General features: G+C 42.1%; 1 protein-coding gene across 1 annotated transcript in view; it reads left to right on the forward strand.

Annotated features, from left to right (window-relative positions):
• RALGAPB (Ral GTPase activating protein non-catalytic subunit beta) overlaps positions 1–20,469 on the forward strand; it is a 65,458-nt gene continuing 44,989 nt past the window's right edge. Inside the window, 7 exon segments of the mRNA XM_068700417.1 lie at positions 1–251; positions 6,329–6,541; positions 7,197–7,399; positions 12,460–12,623; positions 13,335–13,521; positions 16,801–16,932; positions 18,185–18,363. Of these exon segments, the coding sequence (XP_068556518.1) occupies positions 6,359–6,541; positions 7,197–7,399; positions 12,460–12,623; positions 13,335–13,521; positions 16,801–16,932; positions 18,185–18,363 (1,048 nt within the window). The 5' untranslated portion in view covers positions 1–251; positions 6,329–6,358.

A 20,469-nucleotide genomic window follows, 5' to 3' on the forward strand; every position in this document is an offset into this window, starting at 1 on the left:
GCGCGCTCGGGCGGGGCGCTGTGGAGCCGCGGGGTTGCGCGCATGCGCGGTGCGTGTCGGGGCCGGGCTGCTCGCTGTGCGCTTTGTGGCGCTGCCGGAAGCGGCCGCGGGGAGCGGAGCGCAGCGCAGCGGTGTCCGCCCGCCCGCCCTGGGTCGCCTCGGCCGCCGCGGGCCCCATGGAGCCCTGGGCCTGAGGGCGCAGCGGCCGTCCCCGCGCAGGCCCGACATGCCCGCCGGGCCCCTCGGCGCAGGTGAGGCGGCTCCGGGCCCTCCCGCGGCGGCGCTGCCCGCGCCCGGCCGCTCTCCTTTCCTCCCCCCCCCCCCCTTCCCCGGCCCTGCGCTGGGGCCTGTGGTGGCTGTGCTGGTGGTGGCTGTGCTGGTTGTGGTGGTGGCGGCGGCCCCGGGGGCAGCGCCGAGCTCCCGGGGGCCGCGGGGCTCCCGAAGGGGCTGGGGCTGGGCCTGGTCCCGGCCTTTGCCCCGGCGGCCGGCCCAGGGCGGTGTTGAGGCCCCGGGAACGGCCCCACCGGGCCGGGGGGGGTGGAGGGGGGAAAAGTTTCGTGTCCCGGGGTTTACCCGGACCTCCCGCAAGCGCTGCGGGGCCCCTCGGTTGTCTCCCGTCTCCTCCGGTGCTCGGGGCCGCGGGCAGCAGGTCAGGCTGCTGCTCAGGAGGCGAGCAGTAGCTGAGGCCCCGCAGCAGGCTCGCAGCCCAGGCTGAGGGGAGCATCGGCTTTGGGAAGCCCCTTCCTCCTTGTGCCTTGGTGGTTGGTAGAGTTGCACAAGGAGCTGCACCGGGGATGAAGCCCAAATGTAAAATAAAGCGCTGAATGGGAACTGTGCTGGGGCTGGGCCAAGGAAATGCCCTGTTCTACGGAATAGTTCCCTAAGCAGTTTTTGGCACCACTGAGGGCTGCGAGAACTCCTTAAATTCTCAGGTAGCCTACCTGAAACATTGCTTTCTCACCGCAGCTCTTACAGATGGAGCGATAGCACAAAGTAAACCAGTAGCAATGTCTGAGTAATGAACCCTGACAGCAGATTAAAGTAGCCAAAAGTCACCCAACTGACTGATGGTTTTGCTTTGTTAACCTGCAGCTGTGGCAGTACCCAGGTACTTCCTGGGTAGTAATCTTCTGCACAGCAGGTGCCTGGGCTTCCTGCTTTGGCAGGGCTGTGTCCAGTGGTGTTCTCAGGACCTGCAGTGGTGAAGAAGGATCAGACCCTAATGAGCAGGGAGTGCAGGGGGAGAGGAGTCTCTAGCTCTGGGGTTTAAAGAGTGCCTTATGTCTGAAACCCTGTCTTGCCTGGCTTAGCTTCGTGTACTGACTTCTGCTGCAGCTAGGTGAGAAAGATGGGCAAATTCATCTTCCCTGGGCTGGGGAGCATCACAGCTCCACTCTTCTGCTCAGCAGCACTATAATGGCTCACCTGGCCTGGGGGCAGAGGACACGAGTTCCTGTTCTTCCTCTGCTTGATCGCTTCATGCTTTGAATGTAGATTTTTCGTTTAACAGTAATCCTGACACATCTCAGTTTATTCTTTAACAAATTGCCAACTTCACACACACACAAAAAGGCTTTCAGCAGAGGAGGGCCGGTGGGATGTGAGTTTCACAGGTGGGCCGTCTGTTGGTTTTGCCTGCTGGCTGCTCTGTGCAGTGTCTGTGTGCAGTGTGTGCTGGGCGTGCAGCATACCTACTGGGTGGGCTCCAAAGGCGAGCTACGCAGAGGAGCATGCACTTCTGCACTCCTGGGGGACTTGCTGTGAGAGTGGTGCTGAGTTCTCATCTTGCCAAAACCTGGATTGCTCTCTGTACCCTCCAGCAGAAAATCAGAGTGCAGAGGGGCATCAGTGTCAAGGCGGGGTGAGGGGGAGACCCTGTTTTTGCATGAAATACTTGTGAAGTGTATTTAATATCCTAGAACTTTATGGAGTAGTCCCTTTGTATTGCTGTTTGTTTGTGTTAGGCTCTGCACTCTTCAGTGAGGTCTTGCTTGGGTATCTCTGCTGATGGATTTTGCTTCTACTCTATTAACAGTATTCCTTCCATTGAATTTTCAGCTCAGGCTCTTCCTTTTTGGTTCTGATGAAACCAGGAAGCTTCCATTTTGGGGGGATAGTTTGCCCTTATGCTCCAAGCCCTTTTGTGTTTGTTGCAGGCAAACATCTTTTACATCTGAAGTTGCTGAGCGTGAAGGGCTAAATGTTCAAGCTTGCCCCCAACCCTCCCTGCACCCACTCCGAGGAGCTGCTTCCTAAACAAATGTTGGTTCTTTACCCTTGCCCTGCACACACTCTGAAAACTCCACTGCTGCTCAGAGCTCTAGTGTGTTCCTTCAAAGTAATTGCAGAATGGGGGGGGCTGTTATTTAGATGGGTAATCTTCACCAGTGTTACTGATCCAGGAGTTTAAATATTTTGGCTGCAGATATTCATCTGAAGGCTTTAGGGACTAGAAATAAAGCTGAAATATCTTTTTTAAAATTTTCAGTTTTATGAGCTCATTAGTAACTCTTTCACGTTTGCCTACTTCTAGAGTTTTTATGAGTTGATCTTTGGTCTTAAATGCGGAAGCATCCTATTTTGGTGGTTTATATGATGATAGCTATGAAAATTCCTGAGTTGAAATGGCTCTGGAGGTAATATTCAAATTATTTACCATTCTAAGGAATATTGGAAGTTATGTTTAGTTTCATAGTAGATGGTACATATTTTAACTCTGTAGTTGTTCCACTACTGTTGATGTTAGAAATTTCTTTTCAAATCTGTCTGTCTGTAAAGATCTGAGGTTATTTTATTTACTGCAGCCTCCAGGAACATAAATGAGTTCTGTTCCCAAACTTGGGTGTAAAGATTCTTGGTGAATTTCCTAGTTGTATTTATTTTTCTTCCTCTCCTTAATTAGGTAGTCTGCAACCCTGAAAGTCTTTAGTGATTTTGTACCTCTGTTGGTATGGAATTTAAAGTCTCCTAGATTCCATGAGCCACTCAGAGTACTATTCTTGAAACTGAAATGCAATACATTGCAAAAACAGGAATTAAAATCAAGGCACTCTGGTTGTGTGGAGTGAAAACTGTATTTTTTTCAAAGTTGTATAGATGTTTAATCTGTTGTAAATACATCCTCTTTGGAGGGAGTGGTCCTCTTTCTGTGAAGCATTAGGTACCTTCTGTATTGAGCAATTTCAGCAAGTTACAGGGCTGCCAGAGTGTTCTGTTCTCACAGGTTCAACATCAAAACAGATGTAATGGTGAAGTGATTTGCTGGCATTTTTCAACTTCTGTCCAGTTTCAAGAAGCTGAACTGCAGATGCCTGTAGCTGTACCACGGTCCTAACAGATGATGACAGTTTCCAATTCCAATGGCAGTCAGTAGGATCTAAAATGAAAAGCAACTTTTAGTCCTTGCAGATAAATGTAGGAGGCAAGTCAATAACGTTAGGGAATCCTGCCTCAAAAGGATTTTACATCTGAGATAGTTCCTTGGTTCATTATTCCTTGTATATTGATAAGTATAGCAGAAAATTATGGCAAGACCAAAGGAAGTCATGAGTTTTGATAGAATTCACTCCTGAGCATTAAATTTGTGTTGGCAGTCCAGCAGGAGGCTGGGTTTATGTGGCACCAGAGGTTTTGGTTACCCCTGTGCTGCTGTCAAACATCTTACATATGACATGGCATATCCCAAATCTGTTACAGATGCTCCATCTCAGAATTTGGGAAGGTTAGCCAAAACAGCTGTACATCTTTTGCTTTGGCATGGCTGGGAGATACATGCGAAGGGATGTGGTCACCTTACCTTCTGTCAGTACAATGAGGATTATGCAAAATGCTTCAGAATTTGTGACTCCCTGTTCTATGATTTACTTTTGTCTTCTGTAAAGGGGCTGCCTACAATTCCCTTGTGCTGTGCAACGCTTCCATGCTTCTGGGAGCCCTGTGCTAGTTTAAGGGCAGGCAGGGCGGGCGTGCTGGCACTTATCAGCAGGCTGATAAGTTCCTGCCAGGCAGGAGCTGCTAGCTCCTTCAGCTGACACATGCTGGTGGAAACCATGTGCTACTAGCAGCTGAAATCAGTTTAAATCAACACTCTGGATCTCAAATGGTGTTACCTGTTTCTATAATGGACTCCTGTTTCACATGGGGAGTGCATTTGCACTTGCCTTTGGAGCAGCAAAACTGGGAGAATGGAGGGGAAGGGGGGGCCTGTGGTGCTGGTGGAGACCCACTGCAGACTGGAGGGGAAGAGGAGAGTGTATGGGGTGGGTGCAGTCCTACTTCTACCCCTCGTTCTTCCCCTCCCAGCTCAAGCTGCAGACTAAGGCAGTGTTCAGGTAGGACTGGAGGGAAGATGAAGCCCATTGGGTATAGGATCTGAAGAAAGGGAAAAGATAGCAGCAGGGAAACCTACCTAAAGAAGTTAACCAGGGAGCGAAGCCTTTACTAAGGATGATGATTGTAACTGGGATTGTGGATCCTGTTCCCTCTTTGGTGGTTTTGTTGTTGTTTTGACTTCTCAGTGTCCCAAGACCTAGTGTCTTGAAAGTGTTTTCATCTAAGCCGAAGCATCATGATGGTGGTGGGACAGGCATTCCCCTGCCATTGCTCACAGAGGAAAAAATGCCCAAAGGATACTGAGGGTATGCTTCCTGCAGGCTGTACCTGCTCTGAGTAAGCTGCTGTCAGATGAGCATGTGTGACTGCTGCCTCAAACCAGGAAGGACACAGTTTGGAAAACCAAGACCTTGTTGCCTTGCCTTGCCTCTTCCCCAGAAGGGAGTTATCGGGCTTTTTGTGCAGGTTTTTAGGTGTAAGTCAGGATTTGGGGAGTGAGTTCAATTGGCAGACGTGTTTAAAGGGTGGCTTGTTTCTAGGAAGGTGCATTTCCAGGCCTGCCTTCTTGTTTGGTTTTGGGCCAAGAAATGTGTAATGGAGGCATTCAAAACATTCCCTGTGTAACTAACTAGTTGCTGAAGCGTGCCAGCTAAGGATAGCTGGCAAGCAGTCCTCGGAGCGCTGCTTGTGACAGCTTGAGCTGATCTGAGCTGTGCCATGCTTCTGCCTTTCCTCCTGTGCCAGCCCTGCTTTCCTTGTTTCCTATCGTTCAGGTGGTCAGCAGCATCAAGTAACTGATGCCAGCGCTGGTGTGCGAGGGGGGGAGGAGGGAGATGGTGCTGTCCCAGTTCTGATGGCTTAGGCACCTGCTGGAACAGCACCTCTAAGTTACTTGGAGTAGGTATGAAAACCTGCTCTTGCCACCTCTCCTGGCTGTGTGTTCTCCTGGCTCCTTTGTGTGGTACAGATCTTTGTCTAACTGGAGTGAGATCAGATCTTGATCTAGCTTAAAAACTGTCCCAGCAGACAGGAAACTTGTGCTGCCTTAGCTTTCCTACTGTGCTGAGGAGCCGATCTCAGAGCTGCCTGCTGAGGCTGGACCACAGCCTGTGGCTAGCTGCTGGGCTCATCACACGCTGTGCTGCCTGGAGCTGCTTGCCGAAAAACAAATTGGTGGGGTGTGTGTGCTGGTGCTGCAGCATGGCCCACTGCTCTTAAGGCAGAAAGGCTTTTTTTTTTTTTTTTTCTTTTTATGCTGAACAACTTGAAGTGCATTGACTTTACAGGGGTTAGAAATGTAGTAGTAATCTATATTGCAAGTACGACAGATTTGGTAGCAATGTGTGAAGTTAAAGTGAAACTGTAAGTGAGACCGAATTTAAAGTGATGATCCACGAAGGCTCAGTCAGGCCTTACATTGCTTCAGGGTAAATGCCCATTTCATTATCAGTTACTCAAAACTGATGGCTGAAAACTTTGATTATCGTATGCTCTAGGATTGAATGTAAAACAAAAAAAAAAAAAAGCTGAATTCTGTATTCCCAGATGGGTAAGATTTTCTTGTCAGTTTCCTGGTATTTCTAACTACTGTCCAACTGAAGAAGGGCATAAGGTATGAATGGGAACCATTGCTTATATGAATTAAATACGTACATATAGAATGATTCTCTATTTAGCCAAGGAAGTCCTGTAAGCAAGAATACTTTTTCTGCAGGGTTGCCACTAGCTGAAGATGTAAGGTGAAGCTGCTGCTTCTCAAGGTTTTAGTGTCTTGAATGGGCAACTAGTTCCTAACTGAAACTTTGGGGGGGGGGGGAATGGTTTAAAAAAAAATCTCAGGTACCTTAAAAACATTAAGGTTATATAACAGCTGTTATAATCTCTTATGGGTCTTCAAATTCATTAACCTCGAATTTACAATAGCAAACAACTTCGGTTTTGGTAACTGTTTTCATAGCTATATCTACTGATTGTCTTTCTTGCCTCCTCCCCCCAGGTATTATTTGGTTTGTAGCATAGAGGCACTATGTACTCGGAGTGGAGATCTCTGCATCTCGTCATTCAAAATGATCAGGGTAATACCAGTGTACTTCACAGCTATCCTGAAAATGTGGGGAGAGAAGTGGCAAATGCAGTGGTGCGTCCTCTTGGGCAAGCTTTAATTACATCATCAGTTGGAAGTGAAAGTTTATTAAAAACAGACAAAGAAGTAAGTGCATTTCCTTGAATATTGTAATTTTTCTCATGCTAGAGTGGTCATTTAAATAAAAGAGGCTATAGAAAATAATTTTCTTTAGTAGTCCAAGTTTTTTTTTTTTGAAATGTACTGTATTTTTAGTTTAGTTATCTACATAATGTTTGCGTTAGCAGTCGGTTCATAGCAACAGTGCACTTCGTGACCTAGTAGTGAGTGATGTGTGGTGTTGGTGTTTATCTGAGCTGCTATACCAGGAAGTTCAGGCTAAAGAAGCAGGGTGTTGGATTTGAATTTAGTGCTTAATGCATTAAAGCCTTTGTGGAGTTACCTTTGTTATTGTTGAAGCAACTGTGTGACTTTTTTTTGAAGTCTGGGTGGTATAGCATCTGTATTTATTTACTAGAATTTGAAAGTCTTCTGTTAACATTACCTGATAGTTGTCCAGCTCGTTGTATGTTTTGAAGACTTCTCTATACAGTTTAGACTGAAAACTTTCTTTGTAAAGTCATGATACCATATGAAAACAGTAAGTCATTAGTTCCTGTCTACATCAGATAGAAATGCCTGTACTGCATAACTACAGTTACGTTGTTGCATTAGAACCAATGTGCACTGATCATTGTTTACTTGCCCAAACTTTTAACAACTTTCTTTTGTTTTTGCATAGGTAAAATGGACTATGGAGGTAGTTTGTTATGGACTGACCCTCCCTCTGGATGGCGATACTGTGAAGTACTGTGTCGACGTATATACAGATTGGATCATGGCTCTTGTATTACCTAAGGACTCCATTCCTTTACCAGTTATTAAGGAACCAAACCTTTATGTTCAAAGCATTCTCAAACATCTCCAAAATCTCTTTGTACCGAGGTGAGTGTCAGGCTTGTAGTGTTTGGGGTGGGAGAAAGGCACAGGAACTTGGACCCATAGTAAGCAGGTAACCTCTGTCAGAAAAGCCTGATGAGCTGTGCAGACTCCTGGTTAATGTAAGATTGCTGTTGTTGCGAAGTTACAAGGCAGATGTCACTCCATTCATGTCTTACAGTTGCTGCTGTGTTTAGGTAGTTACAGATTGTTCATAGACACAAATGTTTGCTGTTCTAAGAACTTCATGAACAATCTCTATTATGTGAATGGAGGGGAGAAAAAGATTAAATAGCATCACTGTGTGACCATCTGTTAGTATCATGTAAAACTGATGATGAAGAGCACATCATGGTAATCCCATGCCATCAGAAGTGTGGTCACCTTGTAGTTAGTAACTTCTCAATGCCTACAACTTGCTGCCTGTTGAATGAGCAAAACTATGTTGACCATCTTTCACTGGTAACTTACAAAGAACCCGGCAGAAGAATGCTTGCTACCTGACAACGTGATGTTACACTAAACATGCTTTGATGTTGATGTACTTGCTTCTAGCTCTTAGACAAAAAGTTATACTGCCTTGGGTGCCCTCAACGTCATATTTGGTGTATAGTTTATTTCAAATGTACCTGGTGATGTTGAACATGTTGGATAAAGGAGATGTTTTAATAATGCCCTGTGAAACAGTACTTAAATGCTTGCTGTCAGAAATTACTTCTAGTTTAGTACTGGTGTTTGTAAGTACCAAAGTATGTCCTTTACAGAAGTACTTATGCCATATCACTGCAAGTGGCCTTCAAAATGTTCCTTTGTGCTTGTATTACTTTATCTGAAGGTTGTGTTAATAAAGGGCTTTGAATAGTAATTCATGCAACTTGAGATGAGAAGGTCACTGTAACTTGTTGATTGTTTCAAATTCTACAACCTAACTGAAGTTTTCATTGCTTTTAACGTACACTGGAAAATGATATTTTAATTCCTGTTAACGGATGATCAGGGAACCCACAGGGAATAAATTTGAAGAAACAATGCTTCAGATTAGATTTCAGCAGAAAGCTGTCTCTAGTTATTGACAGTTTCTTGGTCATTGTGTTGGAGATGCCAAGGAAATGCAGATGAACCCAGTCACTACCTTCTTTGTCTGTTGGCCATTAGCCTAGGCCTGGCTGATGCCTTAACTAGGCTCAGATGGGTTATGGGTTTTGTCATGGGACTCCAATCATGAGAATAAAGTTGGAATTCAATATACAGAAGCCTTCCCTGAGAAGAAAACAAGAACCTGTGACCAAGAAGAACAGAAATAGCGATACCTGCTGCTGTCTTTACACCTTCAGTTTCAAGCCTCAGCACTGAATGTATTTCTGCCTGAGTCTCATATTTTACAGCTAACATTAGTTTCAGATGTCTAAGTATCTTTATGGACCTAACTATTGCAGACAATTCCATCTTTTTGTTACACTGCTGATTCCTTTATCTGAGGTCTTAACTTTTCTGTATGGTACAAGTGTCAAGTCATTGTTTTTCAGTAAATGAGTGTGAAGACTCAGAAAAGTGGTATACAGATTAAATTTACTTTTCTTTATATTTTTTTGAGCTGCAAGGAAAATTCTTAGTCTCTGCTGCATGTGAATAATTTTAAAAGCCCTTTTATGGTGTGTGTGTCAGTTCTTTGGACTCAGTCTCATGAAATTCCTTACATGCCTGATAATGTACCAATGAGGTACTAATGCATGATGAGGCTAAAAATTTTTGTTTCTTAAGAAGTCATTTGATGCAGGCACAAGGTATGCTTTCATTTTAAGCACTGGGTCATCATAATGAAAAATAATGAATACTTTACAATACAGTAGTGGTATCAAGAGGTCACTTGGCTACTTACCAGTATAAAGCCGCAGTACAATGAAGTCTAAACACGGAGGTAGAAATTCCAGATAGTCTCCAGTGAAAGCAGAACTCTTTTAAAAGTTGCATCTATGTGTCTAGAATGTCAAAAACACTGGCCACTGATAAATGTGAAAATTGTTAAAGAATGTCTGTCCTGCTAGCTCTTATACAGCTCTCTAACAGAAAGAGAATGAAGTATGCTCTCTGGGAATCCTTATTCCCTCAGCACAGTGGAGAATGCACTCTTGCTGTGCTCCCTTGCCCTGCTTTGCACCAGAGGCCTTGTTACCAGGCAGTTTTGTCTCTTGTGTGCTGTTGGCACTACTACCATTCCACCCTTCTGCTCCAACCTCACTGGTGGAGGCTGAAGCAGGCTGTTGAATGAAAGTTACCCTACAGATGCAGGATGACTGTAAACCTGTGTGCCTACATACGCATCACAAAGTATAACCGCTCTCCTGTTCTTCTAAGGGCCCCAATGTGTAAGTGAAACACTTTTTTTTTTTTTTTTTTTTTTGGTGACTGATGTTGGCAACACTTCATGTTCAAGTTCCTACTCCATTTTAAGAAAAAACTCTTCAGGTTTCTCTTCCAAGGAGCTATAGTCAGAATTAATTCCAGCAACAGGCAAGCATGTTATAATGAAGATTAAATACAGCATTGAGTTGTGTGCACCTTGCTTGAGAGAAAAGATAAGCCTGCTGTCCTTTGTGAGTACAGGGAAAAGGAGAATGCTTCCTGGATTTACCTAATTAATTCAGGGGGCTGGTACTGATGGGTGCCTGTAGAATGCTTACTCAGGAGCTCTTGTAGCAACCTGCATTGAACTATCTCCTAGAAGTAGCCTGATCTTATGGGGAAATACCAAGCCTTAATTAAAAGCCTATTTCCTATAGAGGTTTGTGATTAAAATAGCTTCCTTCCTTAACCTGGTATCCTGGAAACAATGAGAATGCTTAGCTGCCTTAAAAGTGGTGCAAGCAGAGTTGTGGTAGGGGTTTGAGACTCTGCAGAAGCACAGTTAAGGTGTAGTAAGTGACCCTTAAGGTGGGTCAACTCAAATACCATTTCAGGAATATATATCCAGCAAATACAGAACAGATGTGTAAGCAATTCTAGTTTGAAACCTCGAGTAAATCAACTGTTCCTGTGTACAGTCCTTGAAATAGTGTGATGCTAAAAAATTATGAATGATGAAAGGTGAGCAAGTTGTTTCCTTGTTGTCTATCTATCAGACTGAGTAGACAAAGGGTGGTTGCATCCTTCCCTCCAACACTGATCTTCTGTCCACACCTGCAGAAACGAGGGCTTCTTTTCATGATGTAGTTGAGTATTCCCCAAGAAACCCCAAGGCTGCCGATGTCTGACGAACACTATGATACTCAGGAAGCCTTGCTTAAGCAGTAGTGGTGGTTATTACTGTCAGATAAAACGCTGATACTGCCAACTTTTGTTTGAAGAATGGAAAGAAAATAGGAAAACTGTTTTCCCCCACTCTGGAATGTAGACATGGCACTGGTGTTTTCTGTCCAGTTAAGATATCTGGAAACTCTTGAGAGGCCATGGGGCATGTGACTTCCTGGTAACTGCTAACTTACACATGAAATCATGGGAGTGATTCTTGTTGGGTATGAGTGTGGGAACCAAAAGGACAGCTCCTGTGGAAATCTTCAGATGTGAGCCTGCAAAATGCTGCCAACCAACTTGCCATTCAATTGTTTTTGTGGAAAAGAGGAATTGATAAATGGATGGGGACGTAGAGTTGCCTCTCAGATTAGTTCAGAAGTATCCCATTAGTCACATGGAGTTCCTATACGTCAGTCCCTTTACATAAGCTTGCTTGATTCTTAGGGAATCAAGCCTTGAGACAGACTTTGAAATTTCAAGAGCAGCAAAATAAGGATATTCTTTGAGCTCTGTTATTGCTTGGGAGAAAAGTAGTGCTATAACCAAGGCAGGACTTGCTTGTCCCAAGCTTTGTGAAATAATCTGGTAGGATAAGCACTGCAGTAGAACAATCCTATGAAGCCCTGAACTGCAACTAGTAGTCTGAAATTTTGCTTTAGATATCTTGTTTCTTTGTAATCTTGTTTCCAGTACTGTAATATGTTATTCTATAAAGATAAGAGTTGATTGTATTTTTAAAAAGCATCTGTCCATGAATGATCTCAATGTGAGCTACTAATTTCTAAGAATCAGATTTTTATCTAGTGGATGAGCGTGTTCATGAAAGCCTTACCATGTAACGTGACTTGTGGTTTATACCCCATTAAAAGTGTTTGGCTGGACTCTAGTAATGCTACTTAGTAGTCTGGATGGTAGTATCTTTATGATTTTTTTTTTCAGTGAGTGGTAGGAGGGCTTCAGTTTACAGCTTGACATTTCAAGTATACAACTTGAAAAATGGCTTGCATATATTGCACACTTTAATTTGTAATCTGTAATCTCTTTCACTCCTTAAACTTTTAGGCTTGCTCAGCTTTGTTTACCGGTGTCCTGAGACATTTTCAGGAGCACTTCACGTTACTATTCTTTACCCATTCTGCCTTGTATAAACTAACTGGTTGGAAGAGTCTGCTACTTGTGCAATGCTTCACGTCACTCAGCAGTAACAAGGTGTAACTGGTTGTTACAGCAGGAAAAAATGACACTGACAACTTCTATCCTTATCCCATCTTCCTTTGGTCTATTTTGCTTATTTAATAACTCTCTTTATCATTTTTTTCTTAAATATAAGGAATTGGAGGCAAGAGTTGGTTCTAAGTTTTGAAGCAAGAGGTATACTAGGAAGAAGTTAACTCTGTTAATGTTTTCTTCTAATTCCAACACTCGCCTGTTCGTAATGGAACAGTTAGTGATATCCCAACAACATTGATGTTGCTTGTTCTAAGATAGATTCAGCTGGTATAATGGGTTATACTTTGTCTGGTTAAAATGTTTGTTTTTTGTTGGTGAATTCCATGCCATGTAGAAGAATGCATTATAGTACATGTTGTTCTCATTAAGGCAGCATTAGGATGCTCAGAGACAGTTGCAATGCAGAGTTACATGTTCTTGGCTCAAGTTCAATAATGTTGATGTTCTGCTTGTAATTCCTCAAAGTTCAGGTTATTGTACGCATTGCTGTGCGGTGCCCTTCACTTCCTGCGTAGGAACTCAAATAGCACTTTCTTCTTTTGCAGGCCAGACCCAGGATCTAGTCAGATTAGATTGTGCTTGCAGGTTTTGAAAGCTGTCCAGAAACTGGCTCGTGAATCAACAATTATGGCAAGAGAAACCTGGGAGGTTTTGTTGTTATTTCTTCTTCAGATTAATGACACTCTTCTAGCAGCTCCAACTGTGCAAGGTTTGTGTTAAATTTTCATTTGGTTCAATTACTGAACAAAGCTTTGGCTCTGCTGGATGCTGACCTGCCAGGGGAATGGGGGGAGACCTGTTAAAAGCTCTTAGAGTGCAATAGCTCTCATAATTCTGCTACGCTATCCTGAAAGAAAGCCTTGTCAGGAAAGATTGAATGCTTTCTCAGTCAGTTCTCTGAAATGTATTGTTGCAGAACAGCAGACTCTGTACACACGCAGAGTGAAGAGATTCAGATAGCATCGTTCCCTATTTGTGTCACTGAAACCTGTATGTGCCTTCCAGTTTGGCCTGCCTACTGGAAAAATCATTATCAGTTTATACCCATTTTAAAATAAATAAATGATATCAAATATTCTTTGTGATGGAAGACAGCCTAAGATCAGTAGCTGAATTCCCAGTGTATCTTAGTGACACACTCATGGCTGGGTTCTGTGCATTAATTTTGGTCTTTCAAAAAAAGAAAAAAAAAAAAAGGAAGAAAGTTAATTGATTGCAGGAAGTCATCAGAAATCACTCAAATGAAAAATTATATGAAAATTAATCTTTATGCAGTTATTGCTTAAACTGAAATCTAAATTTGTGAGATGTAATCATGACATTTGTGAGAGTGCTTTAAGGTTGAAATATTCTTTGGAGAGATGTCTGAAGTTATTCAGATTGAGTGCTCACTAAAGGTATGCTTTGTTTCTGCTGATAGGTGGCATTGCTGAAAGTCTGGCTGAAAAATTAATTGGCGTGCTGTTCGAGGTGTGGTTACTGGCTTGTACACGATGCTTCCCAACACCACCTTACTGGAAAACTGCCAAAGAGATGGTGGCCAACTGGCGACATCACCCTGCAGTAGTTGAGCAGTGGAGCAAGGTCATCTGTGCCCTTACTTCCAGGTAGGAGAAATCCCACGGAAATATACACCTGCTGGGATAATTGCAGCTTGATTTTTCTCTGGAGTTGCTTATTTGTGGAATGCACAGTGATCCCAGAATGAATGAGCAAACCGAAATGCGTAATAAGAGATTTTGCGAGTATTCTCGACTCTTACTGTTCATAGAATCATTTGGGTTGGAAGGGACCTTAAAGATCATCTCACTCCAACCCCTCTGCTCTCTCTCCCAGTTAATTTACCACATGTAAACCAGAAAATGTTACCTCTCAAATAGTCTTAAATTACCGCTTGCTAATTCCCCATGAGATTTTATGTACCTGTATATAGTACGTTTTCCCATTTCAATTTCCATCAGTAAACAGCTGGTATCATAGATGATCTATGATCTGTTCCTGACACAGTAGACTAAGACTTTTAAAGTGGGATAAGATCCTAAGTTTGAAAGCCCCTGTTGTAAATATATGTGTATACACACAGCTGTACACACATGTTCAGGCATGTATGTCTTCATTCTGCAAGTGAAGATCTAAATTGGTTCTTATTGGTTCTTGTTACTGTATGATCTGAGCATTTCTCTGATAATCAACACTTTTCTTTGTGTATGTATATCAGTCTTCATCACTGACTTCTTCATCATGTCTTGTGAGGAATGAGTCATTAATATTACAATTGTGTAGTAGTATCATCTGTACGTGTAGTGACAGCCATCACCAAGCTTACTAGGTGCTTGTTACTGCTGAGCAGTGTCTGTGTGTTGCTGTGTTTGAGGTGGCTCCTTGAGCTCTGCATCTCCTGCTCTCCAGAGCTGAGGTGATGCTCCCCTGGCCATGGTGACGTGATGAGCCAGGGGCAGGCTGCAGTCTCCTTCCCCCATAGTGGGTCTCAAGGAGAGCAGTACCAAGCCACACTGGGCATTGGAACAGGAGGACTGGGGGGCTGTAGGAGAGGATAGGCTGTGGCAGGAGGCCCTAAATAGAGGAGAGAGCCTCAGAACCCTTAATCATGGGGTCTTTGTGGTGTGAAGTCTTGGTGGGACAAATCTCATTCTCTTGGAGGAGAAAACTTGATTGATTGAGGAGCAGGGGCATTGGTCACCTTTTCTCAGCTCTCCTTAGACTTCAATAATCATTTGTATGAAAGTTTGAAAATGTATTAAAACTGCTGCATTGTGAAACATTCAGTGGTATGCCTTTCTGCAAGGGTTTATTTAGCTTGGTGAAAACTTGCTCTTTAATTGCTTTTTTAAAAAAGCAAGTGTGGATGGATTTTTCCAGGTTATGCAGCTACTTGTTAAACCTGTGGGAAATAAAGCTGCAATACAAGTTCTGTGTATTTCCCACGTTTTTTCTTCAGCTATTTTTAGTTCATTAGATGTAGCATTGCATAACAGAAAATATTTTATGATTCACTGATCTCAAAAGCACAGCTCTGTCTCCAAACATGCGTTGGTGTTCTGTTCCATGTACCTCATGCTCACATTTTATCTTCCACTGTTGACTAACAGTCTTAGTTCTGTTGATGCATAATCTGCAGGGATTCTGTAATGTTGTAGTCTGCTGTTCTGCTGCATAGTAATGTTGGTTTACATCTAATTCACAGAAAACTGCACTCTGATGCTAACTTTACATTTAGTTGTATTTTAAGCTGTGCTTTTAGTACTCCAGCTTCAACCAGTTAAAGTGCTGTTTTAGTAAACAGTTATCTGAATTGGGCTTTCAGCAATAAACTTGTAAGAGTCTCAACTTAAAACTGCATGGAAAGCTATATTTGGAATTCTGTACACACATGCAGTGTTAGTCTGTATCCATGGATATGACTTCATAGCAGAATAAAAGTTTCCTTCTGCACGCAGAAGTGCAGGGCACGACTTTGCAAGGCGTAAGCCCAGGCTAACACCAGACTTCATGAGGTTGTTTGGAACTAGGTAATTCCTCAGCAATACCCTACAGGGTGATCCCTCTGGGGCACGAAGTGTAAATGGGTGCTGAGGCATCCAGCGTGGCATACTGGAGAGCAGTTACTGCCTGCTAGTAGGTACACTTATTTCTGTTTTGGTCCCAAAGAAGGCCACTTGTCCTAAAGCTCATTGGCTTGTCCAGATGACTAGTCCCTGTGATAGACTGGGGCTCCCTGTGCACTTTGGCTGTCTTTTGCATTAGTTGGTTGCCAGTTACTGTAGTTCTCAATCCTGAGAAAGAGAAAACAGGAACTCAGCTTACCCGTGGCTGGCTGTTAAACTAAGAGTTAGACTTCTGTTCTCCCCTGTCACCTAGCTGTAATGTTTTTACTTTTGTAAATTATACGGCTTGTCTGAAGCTCTGCAAGTGGGCAGTGCTGAATTGGGGCGTTTTGTGTCCATTAACAAGCACTCTTAGTTGAGAAATATGAAAAATGGTACTACAAGAGAGTTTGGCTTAGGGAAACCAAAAACTAGTCAGGGAACATCAGGAGGTTGAGAAGGCACCACTCAGCTCTCCTCCATCCTATTAGGGAATGCCAAGATTATGTTGATCAGGGAAATGAGCCTGGAAGTTTGCAAAGTTGGGGATAAAGCAGGAGTCAAATCAGACAGAAGTGGCTCAGAGAAGCTTACCATAAAGATTTTAGTTTGCTTATCTAAGCCAGTGTCTTCATGATATTGCATTGCGTTTAAGTCCTCTATGGGTTTCCCCTCCACTGTTCTGCAATTCTCAGATTCTGCAAAAGAAAACTCCAATCTTTTTTCTTTTTTTTTTTTCCCCTCTTTGAAGAGGTTGCTATTTTGTGGATTGCCATCCTGTGCTTGTTGCAGGATTGCATTGAGTGTTGTTAGTGGGCTGGTGTAAATCTTGAGTCATCGGTGCTTTGTAATTTAGACTTATAACCTGATGTGACTTGTTGACGTCATTGGACACTTCAGCTAAAGAACCTTGGGGATAAGGGCTTAAGGTCCTTGATTATTATTTCTTTTGTCCTTTTTATGTAACGTTTTGTCACTTACGTATGTGCCTATGTTAGTTGGCAACTCCCCTGGCTAAATGCATGGGAGAGCTGCTGTGGGGTGTTATGCTTTAACAGCTCTTTAATTTGCTTGAACCTTCAGGCATGCTCCAAGGCAGGTACAGGTACCCTTCCCAGCTTCAAGGAGGCTAAATGATCATATAAACTAGATTTCTCTAGGAAGATTTAAGATGTTGCATTGCTGCTCATGGCCTCCTGCTGATTTCTTTGAGGCTCCAATGCACAGTTAAATTTTGAGGAACATTAACTAAATGACAGATTTATCTGATTTGCTCTCTAGATTGCTGCGTTTTACATATGGACCTTCATTTCCTCCATTTAAGATTCCTGATGAAGATGCTGGTCTGATCCCTCCTGAAATGGATAATGAGTGCGTTGCACAAACCTGGTTTCGCTTTTTACATATGCTGAGGTATTATAATTAATCATCCATTGTTCACATTCTTACGTTATTTTTATAACATCTTGAAATAAAAAAAATCTCTGGAGATTGCTAAGTTTTATGTACTTAAGTAGAATAAAGTGAGAGACTTGTACCAGTGCCCTGTAGCAGTCCAGTGCAAGGTCATGAGTGGGTTGTTCCACTTCAAACAAACCAGTTTGCATTCTGAGTCAATGAGTTCAATAAAAAATGTTTTCAAGATCCTCCAAAATGCCAAATAGCTAAAAACAAGACTTCAATAGAACTCTGTTTCTCTGAGATAGCAAACAGGAAAAGCAGAACAATAACTCTGAGATGTATACTGCTTCCATTTGCTTTCCAGGGTGTTAAATTTAACCTACAAAAGATTATTTTTAAAATGGATGTATCTCTTTGTTTTTATGAAGAAAGTTACATGGTTAGTTTTAACATGTATAGTACTCTTCCTTAAATTTGCAACAGAACCAAGTGGCATGCTTTATTCAAAGGATTCTTGGGAAAGGTATAATGTTAATGTCCTGAATTGATAGAATATTAAACTTTAATTAGTAAATAATGTTTTACATAAAAACCTAAATGTCAGACTGTTTAAAGCTTGCCTCTTTTTTAACTAATCAAAAATCCATTCTTTTTCTTAATTTATGATAGGTAATGTTGCAAGTACTGTAAATCTGGTCTTGCTGTTACAGGATTTGTGTTTGTCAGAGAAAAAACTCAAATTTTTACATCCCATTCATTTCCTAGTTATTTTTTGCTGGCAATATGTAATTCATTGCTTACTGTTTATGAATGATTTTAACAGTGTAAGAACCTCTTACAAACATAGTTCAAAAGACATCATATACAATTAATGTTATGGAACTGTAGCATTACTCTCTAGTGTATGCTTCAGTTCACTGAGTATTAATAAAATTATAAAGTCTATTTGGGTAATATTTGAAGCTTTCTAATTTTTTCTTTTATAGATACATGTTTAAAATAATTAAAAAATATATATATTTTTAATGCTTAAAGACTACTACCACTACTACCAACTCAGTAAGGAAAAATTGACTATATAAAAAGCTACAAAAAATCTCCAATAGAAAAATGCTGGGACAAGATGCTGACATTTGGAGTCTTTTATCTGATGCTTTTGTGTTCCTGTTAAGTAATTGCCTTCAACTATTGCATCGTTAAGCATTCTTAATATCTGTTCTTAAACTGACTAAAATATATTTTTCTCTCTTTTGTGTCTGCATAGTAATCCTGTGGATTTGAGTAACCCAGCCATTATTAGTTCTACCCCCAAATTTCAGGAGCAGTTTCTGAATGTGAGTGGGATGACTCAAGAACTGAATCAATACCCCTGCCTTAAACATCTGCCTCAAATATTCTTTCGTGCCATGCGTGGGATCAGCTGTTTAGTGGATGCATTCTTAGGTAACACGTTTGACTTACCTGTGGATAACTACAAATAGTAACCTAATCCTTTTTTGTTCTTTTCAAATCTGTATTCCTCAGAAAACAAATGTAGCAATTTATCATTAGCAAATATATCCTGGAATTGATAGGGAAGGGACCCACAGCCACTTTTAAATGACCATCTGTGTACACAGTAATTACATTTGAATGCATAAATTTGCAGGTAACCTTAATTTTAAACAAATGCAAAGAAAAATTAACTTGAGTTCAACATACATCTTTCTCAAATAGGGCTTCTTTCTCTCATTGTCTAACCAATAGTACAAGTGTTATGCTTTTAGCATGTTGTGAACACTGGTGACTTTGTTTTTAAACTTCGTGGCAACAGCTGTGTGCAGTGCCCCTTTTCTTGTAAGGTGTTGATTTTTGACTGGCATCTTTAGTTATTTATACTATGACTGCTACTTCCACTTAATTTAGGATTAGTGGGTGACTACTACTGCTGAGAAGAAAAATCTATTTCTTTGAACAACTCGGTTACCAGCAGACAGACTTCACTGAAAGGCAAGGCAGAAGTAAACACTGGCTGGTAATTTTTAAGTAATGCTATACAGTACTTGAAATCTAAGGCATTATTCTAAGTACTCTTCAGGCTTATTGAAAATTCTTCAGAAATAATGTGCTATTGTAAACTCTGAAGAGCTGCCTGTCTCCTACTGCTTTTTTGCTTAAATGTCTGCAAACAAATGCTGTCATCTGCCAGAAGTGTGAGCTGATAGGAGACTGCAGAAGACTTGAACAGATTAATAAAAACTTCAGAAAAAAGAAAATGGCTGTGAAATTAGACTGTCATTGGTAGTGTATTCCCCACTGCAAAAAAGCTTTTGTTACTATAGTTCTCACACTTGTAGGAATCATAGAATGTCCCAGGTTTGAAGGGATGCATAAGGATTATTGAACCCAGCACCTGAGTCCCCAAAGAACCACCCAAAACCAGACCATTTGTCTGAGACCATTGTCCAAACACTTCTTAGACTCCAGCAGGCTCAAAGTCATGACCACTGCCCTGGTGTCCAACCACTTCTTGGTGGAGAACCGTTTCCTGATATCCAGCCTGAACTGCCCATCTTGCAGCCTCAAGCAGTTTCCTTGGGTCCTAGCATTGTTTAAAAGGTTACTGAATAATAAAGAGCAATTCCACAAATTGTGACTGTTCTAGAAAGTTTTTGAAGTTACTGCTTAGACTGTCATCATGAATCTTGAAACCTATTGTGTCCACTGTGATTGCTTTTCAGTAATACTAGATGTGAGATTTTAAATATTCATTAGTCTATCAGATACTACCCGAATTTTTGAAAGGAAGATTATATGTAGGCAAAATGTGGCTTCACCTCAGGAAAACAATCTCCTTGTATTACGCTGTCAAACTGTCTTCCTCTCTGTGATGTTAGGACTTGACTGTCTCCACTGAAACAATAAAATAAATATGGCCAACTGTGCATTGATAGGGAGAGAATCCTTCCTGTGCAGTGCATTTTTTTTTTTTTAAAAAAAAAAAGGCTTTTAATTATAGCATGCATTGAAGAAAACATACTATAACTGGGGTTTTTGTGAAACCTGGGTTGGTAATTAATTTTGAGTGTACAAAACAGTTTGTAATGAAAGGCTTGTGAGAAGAGCAGAGGGAAGTGCTGTGGGACTGTCAGCTTTGCACAGTACCTTTGCTGGGTGTTTCCTATAGGGAATGTCTATTGGCCCTTAAGAATAGTTTGGGTTTCTTATCTGAGATCTTTACCAGTGGCATTGCAGTTGGTCTTTAGTGGCCTGCATCTGGGTGTCCAAGACTCCATTTGCACCTGGGCAGTGGCAATGAGCCCTCAGGAGTGCACATGCTCAGCCCCTGTCTGGGGGAGGAAGGGGATCTGGGACTGAGGTTTGCTGTGTTGCTGAGCACTTCCATGGGCTCCTGCCAGTCCTGACTGTGCTGCAGGCACACCAGGACCTTTTCTCTGTATGTGAACTTCTGGTAGGATGGTGAATTGGAGACTTCAGGCTTCTGACAATCTGTTGTAGGAAGACGAAATGCATGGTGTGCTTGAAAGTCCAGCACTCAGGCACATCAGA

The sequence above is a fragment of the Anas acuta genome, chromosome 16 (assembly GCF_963932015.1).
Source record: "Anas acuta chromosome 16, bAnaAcu1.1, whole genome shotgun sequence".
Lineage (NCBI taxonomy): Eukaryota > Metazoa > Chordata > Aves > Anseriformes > Anatidae > Anas > Anas acuta.